This window comes from Stegodyphus dumicola, chromosome 7, assembly GCF_044657685.1.
Source record: "Stegodyphus dumicola isolate Sdum_Otavi_A_Nest chromosome 7, ASM4465768v1".
Taxonomy (NCBI): Eukaryota; Metazoa; Arthropoda; class Arachnida; order Araneae; family Eresidae; genus Stegodyphus; species Stegodyphus dumicola.
In genome coordinates, this window is record NC_140774.1 from 165422004 (window position 1) to 165442598 (window position 20595).

General features: G+C 33.4%; 1 protein-coding gene across 7 annotated transcripts in view; it reads right to left on the reverse strand.

Annotated features, from left to right (window-relative positions):
- The window catches only part of LOC118185380 (potassium voltage-gated channel subfamily KQT member 1-like), a 191094-nt gene that overhangs the window by 28451 nt on the left and 142048 nt on the right, over window positions 1–20595 (reverse strand). For all 7 annotated transcript variants that reach the window (XR_015042242.1, XM_085821054.1, XM_085821057.1 and 4 more), the window contains 2 exons: window positions 5569–5697; window positions 5374–5464 (listed from right to left, as the gene is read on the reverse strand). Coding sequence is in view for 6 of the 7 variants with exons in the window: in XM_085821054.1 (XP_085677180.1) it covers window positions 5374–5464; window positions 5569–5697 (220 nt within the window). In the remaining variant the exon portion in view is untranslated. The remainder of the gene's footprint in view (window positions 1–5373; window positions 5465–5568; window positions 5698–20595) is intronic.

Consider the following 20595-nt stretch of genomic DNA (forward strand, 5'->3'; position numbering starts at 1 on the left):
GCTCCGGAAATCTGACTATTACGATTTTCAGAAACCAACTATTTAGTTACCCTTCTACTTGTTAAGCTGATAAAATTATGACAAAAATACTTATAGTAACTTTCTTTTCAGTGTAGAAGTTCTATGTAAGCATTATTTAATGTATTCATTTTTACATTTTTTATAAATGAATTAATTATCAGATCAAGGAAAGAACTCATAAATAAATATTAACAATGAAAACATGGTAAAGCAGCCAGCAAAAGAGTATCATGAAGATAACAATAACATATGAGTTACCAAAATTATACTAACTAAATGAATGAACAGTTAATTAATGGATGAAATAATAATTAAAGATGAATTGCAAATTTCATGACTAAATAAACAAAGCTTCCGAATTTTCAACACATCTACCACAGCACAAGTCTGTTTGTTTACATTTGCAGTTCTTACCAGTTCTTACATCACGTGACCTCCGACGTCACCGGAATGTATCCATGGGTCAAAGAAACTCTAGGGGAAACACTATAGATTCTTTGCCATGGGTAGACCAACCCAGTGGGCGGGGCCCGCGTCACAGACATGTCGGCAAGAAAGAGTAGGGACGATCTGGTTAACACTGAAACCTATGGCGTTTGTATCACATAACTCTTTTTAATTATTAAATGTGATCCGTTGTATAGTGATGAGATTATGAAAGCCACAGTTTTTTCCAAATAGGATTTAATATATCTCATTAAAGCACTTTTTACTGCATTTGGCGCATTTTTTTCACGCGTAATTCTAGTACAAACATCTTTACTTTGGTAAAACGGTAAAAACTCTAAGCACAAAATTTATTAACTTAATTTTGCATAAAAATAAAGTAAAATTAAATAAGACTAATAGTATGCAATGCTTTAAAATAAATAAGGTAAAATTAAACAAGATCTGATAATTTTTTAAAAAAATTTAATGAACATTTTCAGGCAGTAATTTTCCAAACTATAATAACATTACGAAACGATCATATTTATTTGATTATATGATCATTAAATTATTAACATTAAAGTGGATTAGTTATTTTAATAATTCATAAAATTTTCTGAGCGTAATGAAGGAAAAAAAAAAAAAAAGATAAAATCTAGAAGCACTCTTTTTTTTTTAAAGTTTTGTGTGTTACCTATATTATTGAATATCATGTTCTTCGCCCGTAAACCACATACATTTGAAAACAGCATATCTTTAGCATTTCTGCACTGGAGATAAAACTATTATTTTCCGTACAGTGCTCGCTCTGAACTCCTTGAGTTTGTTAATCAAAAATTCGTTAAAGATTTACAAAATATGAAATAGATTAAAACAAATTTGAAATTCGGCCATCCAGATGCCTATGTTTGGGTGGAGGATTACATTATTCAAAATTTGATGGCTCTAGATACTGTCGTTTTTGTCACAGAGAAACATACATGTTGTTTCACATGTTAATTTCCTTGCATATAATACAGGGCAATAATATTTGGTAACAACAATTCGCAAGACACAGACATTTATAGTCAAACAGCGCAAAATGCCGCTTCGAAATTAACAGCCTTTCTAGGTTACCGCCCCTTTGGGCTAATAAATTAAATTAACAGTAAATAAAAAAAACCTTATGCAGAACTAAAAATAAATTTTAACAAATAATCACTGTAAAATACAAGCAAAATTAATTATTACGGTTAAATACAATTTTAATATTAGAATTAAATGTATAAACATTTTTAAGGAGGCAAAAGTGTTTATCACTATGATGTATTATAAAATACAATTCCTTTATAGAAATTGTGCTATAATACTCATCTATAATTTTAAAAAAGTAGCACAATTTATAATTTTAAAAAAAACTTTCAAAAATTCGTTTTTAAATATTTTAGTATTTTTTACTTATTTACACCAATAAAAAGCATAAACATTGCAAGAGAAAATTGCTTGTTTGAAATTTTCTTTTACTTCAGATCTAAAATATTTTTTAAAAGAAGTAATTACAAATTTCCTTACAGCATAGGAAAAGCTAATAAAATATCCAGTCCTGAAAGAAACAATATGCAATAGCTTTATAATTATTTGGAACGTTAATTATGCTTGATAAATATGCTAAGTTTTTAAAAATCAATCTCAATTTCAAAAATAAAAATATGTAGAAATTCTAATTTGTGAAATGAGGCACTACAACCAGCTTTTTCTTGACAATTATACAGGCTGCAATAGGCAACCAATGTTAAATTTCTGCAAGTCGTCCCAACTCCTCCGGATGTGATCAAGGTGACAGCCGGCAACGCCTCAGACGGGGGAGAAAACCCGTTTGGGTTAGTCTATTTCTTATAAGGTCCATGAATGTATCCATGGGTCTTATAAGAAATACACATAAGAATCAGCATTAATACATGTATGTTTCTCGCACTGTGCAAAAACGACAGTATTAAGAGCCATCAAATTTTGAATAATGTAATCCTCCACCCGAACATAGGCATCTGGACGGCCGAATTTCGAATTTGTTTTAATCTATTTCATATTTTCTAAAACTTTAATGAATTTTTGATTAACAAACTCAACGAGTTCAGAGCGAGCACTGTACGGAAAATAACAGTTTTATCTCCAGTGCGGAAATTCTAAAGATATGCTGTTTTCAAATTATGTGGTTTACGGGCGAAGAACATGATATTCAATAAATATAGGTAACACACAAAACTTTAAAAAGAAGAGTTCTAGATTTTATTTTATCTTTTTTTTCCCCTTCATTACGCTCAGAAAATTTTATGCTCCAAATTTTATGAATTATTAAAATAACTAATCCACTTTGACGTTAATAATTTAATGATCATATAATCAAATAAATATGATCGTTTTGTAATGTTATTATAGTTTGGAAAATCACTGCCTGAAAATGTTCATTAAACTTTAAAAAAATTATGAGATCTTGTTTAATTTTACCTTATTTATTTCAAAGCATCGCGTGCTATCAATCTTATTTAATTTTACTTTATTTTTACGCAAAATTAAGTTCATAAATTTTGTGCTTAAGAGTTTTTACCATTTTACCAAAGTAAAGATGTTTGTACAAGAATTACGCGTGAAAAATTGCGCGAAATGCAGTAAAAAGTGCTTTAATGAGATATATTAAATCCTATTTGGAAAAAACTGTGGCTTTCATAATCTCATAACTATACAACGTATCACATTTAATAATTTAAAAGAGTTATGTGATACAAACGCCATAGGTTTCAGTGTTAAAGTAAACCAGATCGTCCCTACTCTTTCTTGCCGACATGTCGGTGACGCGCGCCTCGCCCACTGGGTTAGTCTATCTCTTATAAGGTCATGAATGTATCTCATTAAAAACTACAAAGTAGTATTATGCCAAGCATCGAAAACTGGGGCAAGTTGTGGCGGATCTCTATAAACGCCACTAAATTTTTGCTGTTAATAATAAGGAGAAAGCATACGCAACAGACTGTTAAAGTAAACTTTTATTTGGAGAAGTGCCGCAAGATAAGCATGCAAAATACTTAGGGGTCATCCTAAATTGATAGGCTAGGCACTTGGTGTCATTAATAGTCTTAGGCCGCTCATCAATAAATATTTGAGCCTGGACCTTAAAAAAAAGCGGCTCATGTACATTATGAATATTAGGACTGTAACAGAGTCGTAGCTAGGATTTTCAGCGCCCAGGGACAACTGAAGATTTTGCGCCCCCTACTGCTTGGCCAAGGATGGAAAATATTTAATTCTAAAATGTAGTAACATCAGTTTGGCGCCCCTTGGATTCTGCGCCCGGGGACAGATGCTCCTCCTTGCCCTCTCTAGCTACGCCCCTGGACTGTTATCACTTATTCCTCACCAGGCTGGTCCGCCGCTACAAAAGAGGACATTCACAGACTGCAACTCTTTCAAAATTCTGTTTTGCGCACTGTCACTAACGCCCATAGAAACTTCTTTGTTAAGGCTTTCAACTGTCACCATTTAAACAGCTTGAATACGCTTAACTACGTTGTTCTAGAGGAAGACAGTACTATTAGACCATTCGCGGCTCACCTCGCATGTGACTCCAACATCCTCACACAGTATCCATGTCCACACTCACTGCTTTGTTGTACATATTGTAAATATCGTTGTATATATTCTGCTTTGTTGTATATATTGTAAATATCGTTGCATATATATGTTGTATTATGATGATTTGTATTGTAATCAAATCTATTGTATTTGTATTTCCTTTATGTCCTTGCTGATGACAACAGAAACACTTCACCAACTCTTGTACATGATCGCTGCTTCCTGACCATGTGAAGCTCGGTTCCCCTTGCCTATCTTCTCATTACCACTAGGTCTCTAAAACAGATTTATCTGATGCGCTATATGGATTAGCTTTATTGATCCAGAGACGCTGCACTTTTGAAATATTCTGGAACGCACGAAATCAGTCAGTTAATCATCAGTCATCTCTTTTTTCTTCTCTTGCTGATGGCAGCTGTGCGAAAGAGCGTTGAATGTGAACGGGGCTTATGATTAATTTCTTTCATAATGAACTAAAGGAGCCCCAGCGATTTTTCTGAGAAAACAGCTTTGAAAAATCAACTCTAAGTAACTTATTGAAATATGTTTTTATGGCGTCATTCTAGGCAGGGGAGACAAAAATGAGAATGGGTCGCATGATTGTGGTGTTTATACGCTTTTAACATGCGAGGTCCATAGAGGTGCTATCAGGGAGGGGCTTGATGTTGGAAGCCATCTCAGTGGCTTTGCCGACAGAGTTGGTGATGTGAATATTCCAGGTGAGAGCGTCGATCAAACGGACTCAAGATAGTTTACTGTGACCTCAAACACAGTAAGGCGTTTTGTTAGGTTTTTAACTAGAATCACGACAGAATAAAATATACTATAAATATAATATACATATATTAAAAAAAATTACTTTTTACTCATGCCGGGTGTTACGTGTTTGTCCCTTTAGAAAGTCCATGCAGCCTTTTTACTACTGTAAATGGAAACATCTGCTTTGATTACTACCTAAATTTTATCTCGACGTCTAAACGTCCTAGCTCAAGAATGAAAAACCAAAATCCTTTGTTCTTAACTCTTATACAACCTTCCCTACCTGCAAGAGCACAAAAAGACTTGAAAATTAGCAGCATAATAAAGAAAAATCATGTTCATGTCAAGAAATTATAGAGCAGACGCATTTATCGCCGCCCGATACAATCTCTACAACTCCTTTATTTTGTCGCCCAATGTCTCTCTAAATTTAAAAAAAAAAAAGGTGCTGCCAGGTGCAGCCTAACAAGTTGCACCGGCTTTACACCTGTCCTGTTGTCACATCGCGTACTTTGCATTATCACGGTATTAACTATCTTGAAAGTTGCGTGGACTTACCACTAAATAAACAGCTCTGGAATAAGTTATGTTATCTTCGGCTACTGTGGATAGAACACTGAGTAGTAGAGATCCCAGTATGGCCGCATACCTTGAACAGAAAAATCAATTCTTACCAATCTTTTTCAGAAAACTATTAAAACACAGAAACTAATAAAACAGTTTTCCGAAAGATGTTAAATTCCTCCAACTTACATTAAGCTGTGATAGATGATGGAATTCCATTCTTTGGGTCTTTCCAAGAAATTGTATACTCTACCTTGGAATGTTGGCTTTACAAGCTTTCGGCCCTGGCGGAAGGCGTACACTGCCTCCCAGGGAGTCCTGGAATTAAACGAAAATTTTAAGGACAAATAAATTGAAGATTCAGATAGCAAACGCATTAATATTCACGTTTTTATGTTCATATTGAATGCTCTGTTGCATGAAGGAGCCATGAGAAATTTACTTTAAAATACACTAATCTAAGTATGAAGGGCCTACATTTAGCCAGCCATGAAAGATATCTTTGAAAGGACGTATTTCAAAATTCTTTCATACATGCGGTTTGGTTTAGTTTGGTTTATTAGATTACGGCAAAGCACTCAAGGGCTATCTGCCTTAAGGGAGGGATGCCTTCGTGGAGGTCTTTTTAAGGGAAACTGGTTCGTATACACGTTACACATGGGGAAAACCACGAAAACACCCATGCACAGCCAGCCCGTTCGCGGGATTCGAACCTTGAACCGAACTACCAGTGTTCAGCGACGTTACCGCTCGGCCGCTGGTGGGCCTCATACATACGGAGATATATAGCTAATCGGTATAGTGATGATAAGCTTCTGGTATTAGAAGTGTTAGATTTTTGTAGAATGTTTCAACGTTTCGCCCTTTGTTTCCATCATTAATGCTCCCTAAAACATGCTTTTCTTTGCGGAAAAACTTTCTATACAAACACATTTTTCTTTGTTCTTAATGACAATCGTTGAATGATTTTGTAAATAGTCGGCCGAAATTAACAATATCTTTATTAACCATTCATTGCCCTCACCCACAAACTGCCTATTTGGAAATAACATACTAAATGCTTATTACAACTGTTCCTCCATTATACAAAGAACTATGTCAGTAAGTCGTAGTTCATATTTACCCAAAATTTAGAATTAATTTAGTGTTTATTTTGAACTATTCCTCAGATTGTCAGTAAATGCTTTTTGATCATCATTAAAGTCACAACTTTAGGGGAAAAGAGGATTTAACAAATTCGTTGCTAGGGTAGTTATTCAAAACTCCACTAGAAACCGACTAGGTGGAAATATAACTAACATGCCTATTAGAAGATACCCATCACAACGTATGCCACTGTTTAATCAACTGTGAAGACATCAAGCTTTTAAATAGCTATTTTATATCTTTCCCAGCGGATACACTTTGTGAAACCAAGTTCATTGTAGTCTTCACACAAAGACTATATTACTCTCTTATGTATTAATAAAGTCGCAACTCGTAATTTATATTGAATCTGCAGGTCATTTGATTTAAATATCAAAATTAATTAAGTCTACAAAAGTGGATACATTCTTCGATTGCTCCAGTTACTGTACACAGACGGATGTCGTGAGGACTTAAAATGTCATACTTTCCATCTTTTTCAGTACCTCCTCATATGATCACTGTGGAATGTTCTGAATGCTTATGAAAGATGTCTTAACAGTGCGAAAAGCAGTAACTTTTAACAGTGGAAAAGCAGTTTTTATTTATTCTTTCTACTAACGATAGAATTCATTTGAGGATATGGAACACAAAAATGTTTTCTTGTATATCTTTGGTTTCAAGACCCCCCAGGGTTCATAGCCACATTTTAGTTAAAAAAATAAGCACCTATAAGCACTTTTCAAGCACATTTTAAGAAAAAAACTAAGCACCTGTCTAATTATATCATACACAACTGCATAACCTTAAAAATTAGACTTTTAATTTAAAATACGAGAAATGAAGTACTTATTATGAGAGAATAAGCATTACCTCAGCCATGGAAAATAATTACTTTTTTTTTAAATTTTAAATAATAGTTCAATTTACAGAATGAGTTCAATTTACAGAATAGTTCAATTTACAATGAGAGAAAAATAAAACTATGAAGAACTAAACTATATTACAAGATTTAATGATGAAATTTCAGTTCAAAATAGAGAAAATAAATAATAATAACGCATATTTATTGTATTCTCTTGGAACCTAATAATAAATACAATTTATTTTTCAACTAATATTGATATTTAAATAATTTAAATCTAAATCCTGAACATTTTCTAAATTTTCATTGTATATCAGTTTTCTCTTAACAGATATTGCAAGCAAAGTAATTTAAGTGAAAAAGAGGAACATTTCTGAAATCAGAAGAAAGAAATTTGCTTCATGCACTGATCTTTAACAGTAAAAGCTTAACTAACCCGCATACTTGGAAATTGGCGAATATTCGGACAGTCGAGCGTAACTTGAAGGAGCGGAGAGGGGGGGGGTAGACTGTAGCCGCTCTTTAGATTTTTCCGCTAAATAAATGCTTTTGACATTTCAATATGTGCATCATATAAAAATAAACCAACGGAACTAAAAAATATTCTGCTTAGCAAGCATAGTAAAACTCTTTTAAGTGTTCATAAACAAATCTCGAACTGAACATCAAAATTAATTATCTCTACAAAATATCGCAAACGTTATTGCGCAATACGTGCACCGTAATTCTTCCCTACGTGATATTACGCAATCGGAATCAACAACTGCCGGTATTGGGAGAATAAAGAACTAAATAACTGGTGTTTTTCATTCTAATTTTCAACAGGCGCCGTTAAGTTTCCGGAATAGTATCATTCTTCGCTTGGGTTGGTAGACCGCAGAACTTTTAGTCCTATTCAGTCCAGATTGGAAGATTGGAAAGATTTTGCGGAGAAAGGGGAGACCTCCCAACCTTCGTACTGTATAATGTATTGGCCAAAAAAATGAAATTATTTTGACTATTCGATTACTTTCCCTTTATTTAAGCCATTCCGAATATTATTAATTAGGAAGCTAATCTGTGTTAAAACACAACCATTTTTGGAAGTTTACTATACTTCAGCAGTTACTGCAACTATGTTATTATAAACATTCATACATATGCTCATAATATAAGCATAACGATCATAATAAACACGAATATAAACTGACCAAGCGGAACGAGAGTGCAAATTATTAAAGAAATTCAAACGTGTGTAGTATTTGGGTGGGAGGAAAAGAATGCCGAATGTAGCGGAATTTTCTACTGCTTTCGCAATTCTTTGACCAATAGAACGACGGGCACACCAAAGGATATTAATACAGAGAAAGGGGGGAAAGCTATTTCCAGGAGTATGACTCACCATCTGACATTCCATATTAGGAAGAAAATTTTTTTATTTAGTTTCGGCTTTGGTACGGGAAAAAAAAGCGCGCTCATAAAAAAAAAAAAAAAAAAAAAAAAAAAGCACTAAAAACAAAAAAAATAAGGGCTTTAAAGAAAAAGTAAGCACCTATAAGGGTCTTTATATTTTAATTTCAAATATAAGGACTTATAAGGACCGCTACGAACCCTGACCCCCCCTTCTTTCTCGTAAAACATTGTTAGCGAATAAGACCAGGGTACAGCAGAAAATTAATTGAAAGACGAAAGAATTTTATATACTGCATCAAATTAAGATAACCTTGCCACAATTAGAAAACTTAACAGCAATTATTTTTTGCAAATTATTGCAAATGCTATAAAATGAAGAGATTAAATAACTGGATATAAATTTCATATATGCTTAATTGTTTAAATCCTATCAACATGCAATTAAATAACTAAATGATAACTAAACATTAATGCAAAGGAAAGAGACAGAATTTAAAAGTGAAATTATGAGAATACTCTGGCAAAATGTTTTCATACTAATGCCTCAGCAATTCTTTATTCTGTTTCAAGACAGTGCATAACTGAAGTTTAGATTTTAAACATAAAATCAATTTGCTACACAAAATAATGCAATTTTTTTGCACTAAATAGGTTAGTAATTGAGTACGAAGCGTTCGATTAAAACATATGCAGTTTACATGTTATATAAAAGCACGCTTATTAAGGATTGGGACATTTGACGCCCTGTAAGTAACCTATTTCCTGGTTGATAAGCCGAAGCTCCAGAAACAACAACTGTTGTCAAAATGTGGGACATTTTTTCATGATTTCCGAGGAAACACATGTGTTGAATTAAGGAAAACAGCTGTTAGGTTTAATGATTGCAAGGTTTTCAGAGCATCTACATTTCGAAGGTGACTGGAACTGAACAGCGAAAACGGCTGTAACGAACAGAAAGTTCTTCTAATTACACAAAATAACAATTTCAAAAACTACCGAAACGTTGGATCCTAAACAAGTACTGGAAAATGAGTTTGAGAGAGAGAATCAAATTCTGAAATATAATAACGAAATAACGCGATTTCATTTGTTTCCATTTGATTTTAGAAATTTACTTAACAAAAATTCAATTTTGTGCGTGATGTCTACAAGATTATCATAAAAATAAAATAAGATTTATAGGCAACCGGCATGGTCACGTTGATTACCGAAAAACATTCGAGGCTATTTGATAAAGAAGCGGATGACATTAATGGGCGGCGCGAGAGCCGCCGTGCGAATGCGCCAGACGCCATAATTTAGGTAAGCCAAAATTTTTACAATTTAGGAAGGATCCAGGCGGCAGAATTTCGGGGTCGCAGAGTTTGTATTGATCGGTAAAAAGTCTAATGTAAATCTTGATGACGCTGCAGAGGAAATTAAACTCGTTTACGTTATACAAGAAGAAAACCAATGCACCATTTATCACTGGTTTATTTAAAAATATACAATACTTCAGAAACTAAAATTTGCATTGCTATATTTTGGATGTTCTCAAACTATGACGAAACTATGATGATCAAATTATCAACTCCTCGATTTGATCGTATGAGCTTTAGTTTTAAATATACGGCAATATTTTAGATGCTCAGATAATTTCAGGTAGCTATTTCCAAACCACACATCTCTAAATTTAAAAGAAATTATCAATTTTAATTAAATGCACATTAGTCACTGCATCAGAAGGAAAGAGAAACGTGGGTCTAGACTAAAAATGGACAGCTATTTTTTTAGTCAACTAATGGACTCGCAAATACTCATGTTACTTTTATCTCTTGGGAGGTAAAAAAAAAACGGAGCAAAAATCGTTTCAATATTTGCAAAAAATAACCTCCCAGAAAAGACTTGGTAGTTTAAGAATTAGGGCTTGATTTATACATAAGCGAACGGGTCATGTGTCCTGACATCCACTTTCAAAGGGTTTCAGAATTCTATAATATTTAAACAATGTAAAAATGTAATTACTTTCTGGCATTTATGTTTTAGTAACGAAGTGATACTTTATCTCTTTCCATTCTGCCTCTTTTTGCCCCGAGATTTGACCATTCAGAATTTAGGTAGATTTGAGGTGCAAACAGTTTTACTGTAAAGTTGACAAATTTACGAATAAGAGAGTTTTGCCTACGATTCGTTGTCCTCTCGATTGAAGAAAACAGATGGCGACGCTAATGATGGTCTTGTTGGGAATACTTTTGACCGAGGTTAGATTTCAACTGGTGAGCATGTGTTCGAAATCTTAGGCCAGTAGATTTAAATTATTGAACTTATAACCATTCTGAGTTTTAAAACCACGTCCAGGTTTGCTGGTAAATTTGTGTTTGTATATTTTAATTTACGCACAAGCGGTTAGAGAGAATAAACTTTTTAATTTTACGTGTTTTAATTCTGCGACTGTCTGTTTGATGGATAGCCATTCTGGTGGTGGTAATTCATGGCACAGAAAAAACGTTATTTTGATAGCAATTGACATCGTCAAGTTAGTTGGAATTCACAGTGGATGTCACAGCTTGCCTTTCAGTTTTAGGTTTTGAAATTATTAAAATCCAAGTAGAAACAAACTTTCAGACTTATTTTTTATGTCTTTCTTCAACATGAAATCTGGATCTTTGCCTTGCTCTTTCATTTATAAATGATACCGTTTAGCTAAGCCTCGATTTGTAAATTAAACTGATTTCTGCTACTGTGTGACCAGCTAGTTCGAAGCTCGTGATATCCTGTGAACATGCTGATCTTTAATTAATCTTTATTATCTATATCATATACTAGATTATCAAATAGATAAAATATTTAGTACCAGCATTTTGGTCTCATTTAGTTTAAGATCTGAAATAAAAACGGTTGCAAGCGAAAACATCGTGGACGAAAACGTCGCGGAGAAAACAACGCAAGAAGAAAACGTCGGAGTACAAAATATCGTGGTCGAAAATAAAGCGGTTCAAAAACTTCGCAGTTTAAAAACATCGTCGTCGAACATATCCTGGTAAAACAAATAAAGTACCTACAAATTATCGCATACATGCATTTTTCAAATCTCATAATGTCATATCACGTAACTGAATTTCATAACTAACAAATCGACATCCAAAAAATTGATTGCACGCTATACATGAAAATGTTAACGACTGTTTCAGAACAAACGGAAACAAAACAATATGTAATTTTCATTAAAATGACATCAGATTAACAAATGTGAAAGAAAATAATTTGATCATTAACTATGCAATTTTTATAGAGTTAACCTCATGCAGTTATTTATCTTCATTTTTTTCTAAGCATTTTTAGACTATTTTTCATGAAAAATTATGAGTTAAACTTTACAAAAAGAACTTATTTTATTAATGACCTTTGTTAATTAACTATATAAATTTAAAATTCTACTAAGCTTTTTAAGTTTCATTAATTTTATACTCATTTTCAATTTTTAAATGCTTAAGTTTCCTTCTTATTTTTTCAGCAAAAATTTACTAGTCGTTCAAATATATCAAATACAGAAGTAAAAGAATCCCTCTTTCTTTCTTGCGCTCTATGATCTTTATACAAACATGCATTTACAACTTTCAAAACCTGAAAACGCACGTGTGCGATGTTATCGTCATGCGATGCTTTGTGGGTACTTTATATTTTACCATAATATTTTTGACGGCAATGTTTTTGAACCGCTTTATTTTCGACCACGGTATTGTGTGTCACGATGTTTTAGAAACTGCGATGTTTTCTCCCACCATGTTTTCTTCTTGCGTTGTTTTCTCCGCGGCTTTTTCGGCGGACACCAATAAAAACAACATTCTTTAGGTTCTTTTTAACCCAATTGTGCTCCCCACTAAAAAAATCCTGTTTGAAAAAGTATAAGCTTGTATTATTTTACGAAACACATAGTAAACTGGTATTATATTATGAAAATAAAGCGTAGAAAAACGAAGTATATATTTGTTTAACCTAGCCTCAAATAGTTATTATAAAAAGAAAAAACATAATTTTAATGAAACTAACACTAGTTAGTGTAATTTCGTTGGGTCCAGCTAATATCATTTCATAAAAATCTTTATTGATTTAAATAATACACAAAATATACTGATTTTCTTATTACACTAATTTAATCATTCTTTGGAATCCAATTAGTCTGGAGTTTAGATGAATAGAAATGTTGCATCTGTAGTGAATATTTCATCTCATTTGCCCAATTTCTTTAATATGACAGCTCCTTTGAATCATTCTGAGAAAAGGACTTAGCATGTCGATAAATATTTTAAAACGTTCTCTTCAGTGCTCAAACGCATTTTGTTGTTAACAATTCAATTTGGAATATGAATTATGGATCAGCTTCATTTTTTCCTTCGGAACTTCTCGACGAATTGTTTTATTGTTTTTGATACGCTATTTTTACTTCTGATACATACTGGAAGTAATGATATTAGCTCCAAGTATCGAATGTTTCATTTTACTTAGTTTTGCCTTTATTGAAGATTGATGATAATGAACACAAAAATTGTTCTACAGCCAATCGTACACATAACTTTTATAGCAAAACTCCCTGTTACCTCCCGCCAAACTCTATATTAAAATATAATACAGAACTTTTCAGTTTTAGTATTTAAGACTTTAGATTGTGGCTAAAATTGATAAAACGGAAGTTATACTTTATTTGAAGCTCTGAACAGACTTAAATGCATATTATGAGATAATCCAAAACTTCTGAAATTTGGTACCTAAAATAGGTATGTGACTGAGAAAAACATGTTACATATTTAAACATTAAATGTATTTTTGAATTATACTAAATGCAAAGAGAATGAGCTTATTACAAAGACAAGCTCTCTTATTGAAGTAATTAAATGTATTAGCATTAATGCCTCGATTTTCTGTTCGTTTCACTTGTGTTGAATCACTTTTCAAATAAAAGGATGCTGCCACCAAATGTAATCACTATGTGTTATTTTTACAGAAATAATATAGAAAACATAAAAAGTATTGTTGCGTTTTTCTTTTTCTGACACCAGTTGTTACGTTATTTTCTTCCTACACGTTCGTACGGGGCTTGTAGATTTGGAGGGAATAACGACGACACTTGATGAAGTATCGAAACACACTTTATTTAGCCAATATTAATCAGGACAGCTCCAACAACATTTTTTACAGTCGTGGAAGATCTACTATAAACACGCTGGAACAATCAGCGACACAGCCTTCACACTGTCAGGCAATAACGTTGGAGACAGCTTCCTGCAAAGCACCAGAGTACAGCTTCCGACTCTGCTCGGTCGTTCTGGGAACTCCAAGTACTCTCAAGACTCTCCACGCTACAACTCGCGATGCACTCGACGACACACAGAGCACAGCTCCTGACTCTTCGGTTCAGTCGTTCCCGGAGCTCAACACGCTCTCTCGACGATCCACTAACCGCGATACACTAACAGACTCCTTCGGTGCACTCGGCACTCGCTGCCCGGCTGTTAACTCGATCGACTGTGCACGGACTGACTCGCTAGACAAGACACACTCGATACTAACTATCTCGCACTCTATGCGAGGCACACTCACTCGCCCTCTCGACGAGGCACTCTCAATACTAACTGACTGCGGACCAGCAGGGTTTATATAGCTTTCGGCTTGTGTTTGAGAACATTCTGGGCTAAACCGGTAAGAATTCGTTCCAGAAGGTTCACCATTCGTCCATGGCATATCGCCAATTTTGTCGGCAAATACGCGATTTCTTGCCAAATGTGGCAACCCTGCCTTTCCATGCCATTTTATGGCAACCCTAAAAACTGCTTTGCGAGGAAGCTATCTTACCGCGCCTGTACATTTCGTAACAGTATATACAACAAATAACACTATATTGGGAATTCTAAACATATACTGATTTTTAAAGATCTCGCAATTTTGTTGAATTTTATGTGCGTAAGTGTGAAGAAAGTTATGCTTAATAAATAATGCTAAAATGACAAACAATGTTGACAAGAGAGAAAAGTGTGGCAATACTTGACAAATAGTATCTAATACTAACAGGAATTCTAAACACACGCTTTTAAAAATTTTTTAATTGTTTAATCATTTTGATTTGGGAATCTAAAACACTGTATGATCAGGGGTTTGTACTAGGATCGATACGGTATTTTCAAATCAAAGCATGAGAACGAATACATATACGAGAAAGTATAGTTACTGTCCATTGTATGGGAAAATAGAATTACAAAAAATGTATTTATAACTAACATTGGAGCATAATGTTTATAAGAAAATTAGATTTCATTTAGTAAGGATCAACAGGAAGGAACAGCTTACTTAAAATAGTTGCTATTCCGCCAACTTCATGGTTTAATGTTGAATTGGGGAGGTCAAAAGGTCACAAACTTTTGTGTTTCTACTTACAGAATGAAATCTGGTGAATCTTACTAAAAGAAAAAAAAATAATAAAATAAATAAAACTAAGATAGGGTAAAGTGACATTACCAAAACGTGCAGGATAGACGTGCGGACAGACTAAACATCATGAATATTCCATACGAATTATTAGCAGAGTTTAGATAGGTCAGAAAAATGCATCTAGTTGTCAAATTTAAATATAGCACTTCCAAGAAGAATCTGCCTTAAAAAAATTGTAAAAGAATAATAATTTTGAATACAAAGATTTGTTGCCTATACATCTACCTCGATGGTTTTCCAAAATACATTAGCGATTTTACTGAAGATTAAGAAGACAGATTTCAGCAGAACTTAAAATTATGGAACACAAATACAAAAGAAGATGAGATGCTTGCGTGACGAAAAGTTACTACAAGAACTTTCAGAGTGATTGACTGAATAAATTTCACTCAAGAAAGTTTAATAGAAAGCTTTTCATACGTTGTAAAACCGATTAAGATCAAGTGATGCTGAATTTTAAATGGATTAGATTATTTAAATACGACACAGCACAGGAAGATTATTTGCCTAAGGTGAGAAAGGTTTTCGTGGGAAGCTTTGTAAGAAAAAATGTGTCACATTCACGTTACACATGGGGAATACCAAGTATGCAGCCAGCCCATTCCTTTGGGCTCGAACCCATATATTAATTAGCAGTATTCAACGCTCTTAACCACTCGGCTACTAATGGGCGATAAATTTTAAATAACATTCAATTTATTATAATTTAATAACACTAAAATATAAAAAAATGGATTGGTAAAGAAAAGCAAGCAAAGGCCATCGCTCTAAGTAGATGGATGCTTTCCTAGAAGAATTTTTAAGGTTATTTGAATTTGGCAATGCATACGAGGGCTACCAGCTTTCGTAAAGGATTTTCTAAGGAAAACCGGTTCGTATTCATGTTGCAAGTGGGGAAATCCACAAAAATCAACCATTCAGTAGGGGCGTATTCTACGTTTTTATAAAAGGCACGCAGTTGAATACGAAATTTAAAAACATCTAGATTAATGAATGGGGCTTAGCATTACGCATATTTAATATTTAGTTATGCATTTATAAATCAACACAAAATTATAAATGCATAAACAAAAGTCAATAATAAAGTACCAATAATAAAAATTCAAAACTCAACAGCTTTATGTTCTTATGAACATTATAAAATTTATTAATATTTATTAACAATTTACACTGAGGAGACATATATTATTTGCATTATGGAAATAATATAGACCTAAGATACAATCTGAAGTCTAGAAATAACACTTAGATCACACTCATTAGATTTAAAATTATTTGAATGCGAGTTCCTTTTTATTATCTGATGATAAATTTCACAAGGTCGAACATTTCACACACACAGAAATTCGATAGTCGCCCAGACGGTATTGTGGTTAGGGGAGCCTACTACGGTACAGTATGGCCCAGGTTCGAATCCCGGAGAAGATATGGATGTTTTTAAATGTATAGTGTCGGTGCAACATGGCGGCACTCTAAATATGCGACGAGCCGAAAGTCCTCCTGTGTAGAATGGTGGAAGGAGGGAAGAGTTGGAGGCCCCCCGGGGTGCTCTTCCTCAAAATTGGGGTGGAAACAGAAGTCCAACCTCTCTTTGAAGTACATTCTGCCAACCATTATTCCATGTAATATGGGCAAGTAAACAACAACAAATTCTTGATAACGGCTCTTATTTCACAGCTTGCAGCCGATCGATTGTTTCAAACACGATTACCAACCAACAGCGACTTAAATTTTATGGTAAACAAACAAAATTGCTAAGTTAATTCGGTCTTGAATTGAGCGATGCAACTACGTGGGGAATGGATCGGCTGCATGGGCGTTCTTATGGTACGCCTATCTACAATATGTATACGAGTCAATTTCCGTTAAAACATCCTCCATGAAGGCGTCCCTTCCGTTAGGTAGATAGCTCTCGCATGCTTTTTCAAACCAATCAAATTAAACCAAGCCATAAAACTTCATTTCAAGAATATAAATTCCTGTAACATTTCGAATAACTTATTTTACATAACCATATGTTCAAGAACAGATTATTTAATACACATCTAAAAGCTGGTAGTAATGATTTAAACTAGTGACTTCAAAAGCTAAGAATTTCAGATACACAGCTTAAGTAGTAACATATATACAGCAGAAATGTTTTACCAAGACAAAGAAGAATTGTGCTTAAACAGGAAAGCCGGATATTAAAGAATTGTGCACAGGAAAGCCGGAAATTTTATCAGCTTACAAAGTAACGGAATAGCGAATGGTTACATGGTGAAATGAGAATTGTATTTTTATATGATTTCTTTGATTTGTTTCTTGATAAGTTTCATTTTTTTCGGGGGGGGTTTAGTATTACAAACATGTCATATTTGCGATCAACTGCAGAAAGCAAAAATATTTGGTACTTTTCCATTATGCACCTGCCATGCATTTTGATGGGTTTTTTAATAATAAGTAATGTCTAGTTATAAGAATAATTTATAGATGGTCCACACACGCATGGTACTTTTCCATCATGCAGATACACACACAGTATTTATTCGTTATGTTCACATAAGCCAAAAAGTGTGACAGGTATATAACGGAAAAGTATTGAATGTTTAAACTACCACATATGAAATGCTTGAAGATAAGAAAGAACACGATATGTGTTCCTTATTTTACATGCTTTGTGGTACTCTAGGCATTGTTTAAGACCAAATGCCAACTGGTCTAAAGCAAACAAGTTTCAGGTAGGTTCTACTGAAGAGAGTAAAGATAATTCAAAAGATAATTATATAAATTTTATTTTGTCAGATATTTTTCACATAAAAGCAGTCTTTTTTCTAATTTTTAACACTTAGTACTTCAAAGATAAATTAAAACACTTCAATTCATTAATCGTATGTTGTGAAAAATGAAATTTACAAAAGGTTAATAAATATTAGTTTAGTTTCCTAGATTTCATTACTAGAGGTAAAAAAGGTTTCAGTCTGAAGCAAATCAAATTATCATAAGTAAATTTTGTACCAAAGGTACATAATATTAGAAATACTTTATACACAATATTAAGTATACAAAATATTAGAAATACTTTATAAATTAAATTTTGTAAATATTAATAGTATTAAGAGTGTATTTTGCAATTACTCAATTTATTACAAGTAATTTACCATTATAATTTAAAGGCTAAAATCCAGGCAGTGTGAAATAGCAACAATTGCCATAACTGATAAGTTCTACTAATGATTCTAACAGTCGTTGGAATCTACTAGTTGGTGGAGTGATTAATCTCACTGAACACAGGTAGTTCTGCCTATCCGCATGGGAATTTTTGTGGTTTTCGTTACGTGAATCTGAGCCAGTTCTCTTAAGAAGTCCTTTTCGAAGGCATCCTTTCTCTGGCAGCCTTTATATACAATTATTTTCTATTTATAAATACTTTCTCTTTTTAAATACAGACCCTATAACTTCTTTGCCCTTTCACAGTAACTATCGGAGAATAAAAATAAGCTTGTTTTAATGAAAAAAAATGTTTTTAGTTAAATTATTTACTTTGAAAAGTAATGTTACTTTTTATATTTCTATGCTTCACCATATTCATCAGTATCTACACATGTCATTTTTATGAAAACTTTACATACATTTAATGGTTTAAAGTCATAATATTATTCGCAGTTACTTCATTTTTTTTTTCATTCTGGAACAATTTTTCCATCAGCAGTGGAGTGTTCTTAAGAGTCTTAACAAATGAAATTAATTATCTCTTAGGGGTAAAAAAAAAAAAAAAAAAAAAAAAAAAAAATCTAAATTCTGAAGTGAAAAAATGTCACATCTGTACGTAGAAAATATGGTCACTATGTTGGCGAAATGCTGTTTAGTTTTGGACAACATTTAAAATAAAATTTTTTTTTATGATGCAAACAAAAATGCATTACACTATTTCATGTGATAATTAATAAAGGAATCAAATATAATTACATTCAAAAGGTGCTGAAAGCGATAATTAAATACTTTCCATATATTAAAATGTTTAATTTACTCAGCTCTTTATAGCAAAATAATTGATCTAATTTTTTTTTATTATAACTTATACTCTCGCGTTTATTGCATATTTTACCACAAAAAAATTTCAGATTTCTGTTAGATTAAGTGTCTAATGTAGAAAATATGCATAAAGTTAAAACAAAAAGTCGAATATGCAATATATTCCACAATCTAAGCAATATATTATTTATAATAACACAAATTATAAAACTGTTAATAAAAACGGTAAAGAAACCTTGATTTTGCTTTATAAATTCGCACAGTCACAGATCCCTACAGTTCTAATTTAAGAAATGAGGCAAAAATGGATTTTTAGACAATGGTAATATTGGTCATGACACATTTTAAGAAAGTGTAAGTGTAATAAGGCTGCTTGAAAAGTTTCTGTCCTAACAAAGAAAAAAAACGTATTTTTTCTCCAAAATTACCTTTATTTTTCGACATAGTCTCCTTTCAAATCTATATTTCTTCCAGAGATGCTTCCAACTGTTTAACCCGTCCAAATAATGTGTGGAATCTTTCTCTGCAAAGTCTCCTAATTTCACGAAAATCATTGTCCTCCACGCGCTTCTTTAGCTTAATGAGGGGGGGGGACAGTTGCCAGGTCTGGCGAATGAGACGGGTGGTAAAGTAGTTCAAAGTGTAATTCATGAATTTTCACCATTGCAACCGCTCAGGTGCGAGATGGATTATTGTCTTGGTGAAACAATTTTTCTTTTGAAAATGTGGCCACTTTTTCGCAGTTTCTGCCTTCAGCTTGTCAAGTAACGTTGCGCAGTATGGTTTTTCCTTTTTCAAGATAACCTGTTAAGACAGCTCCAAGGCTGTCCCAGAAAACTGTTGCTATCTCTTTCGCAGCAGAATGAACAGCTATTGTGTTTTTTGGGGAGCCAATTATTCCTTCGCAGATCACTATTTTGACTGCTTTTTTGTTTCTGGCCTGTAGCGATGAATTCAGGTTTCATCCACAGGAATTATTAGTCGAAAAACTTCCGATTTATTGCGCCTCCAGAACGATGCAAATGTTCATTTGGACATGTTTTCGGTCCAAAGGAAGCAAATGTGGCACCCAACCTGCAACCAACTTGCGCATATCTAAATCTTGGTTCAGAATGTGACAAATGCGTTCTTTGGATATGTTCAACCATCGAACCAAGGTTAGAGAGATAGCGGACTATTTCTCTAACCACGCTAATCTAGTGTCTAATAGCAGCACGATACTTGTTTTTTCCCAGTTTTGCAAAAACGGTCTCATCAACTCACAAAAGTAATCGTCAAACCAAAAACTCGCTTTCAAAATAGCTGAAATTTTGATTGGTAGTTATCAAGTGATGCCCAAGTAAGAGCTCCCCCCCCAC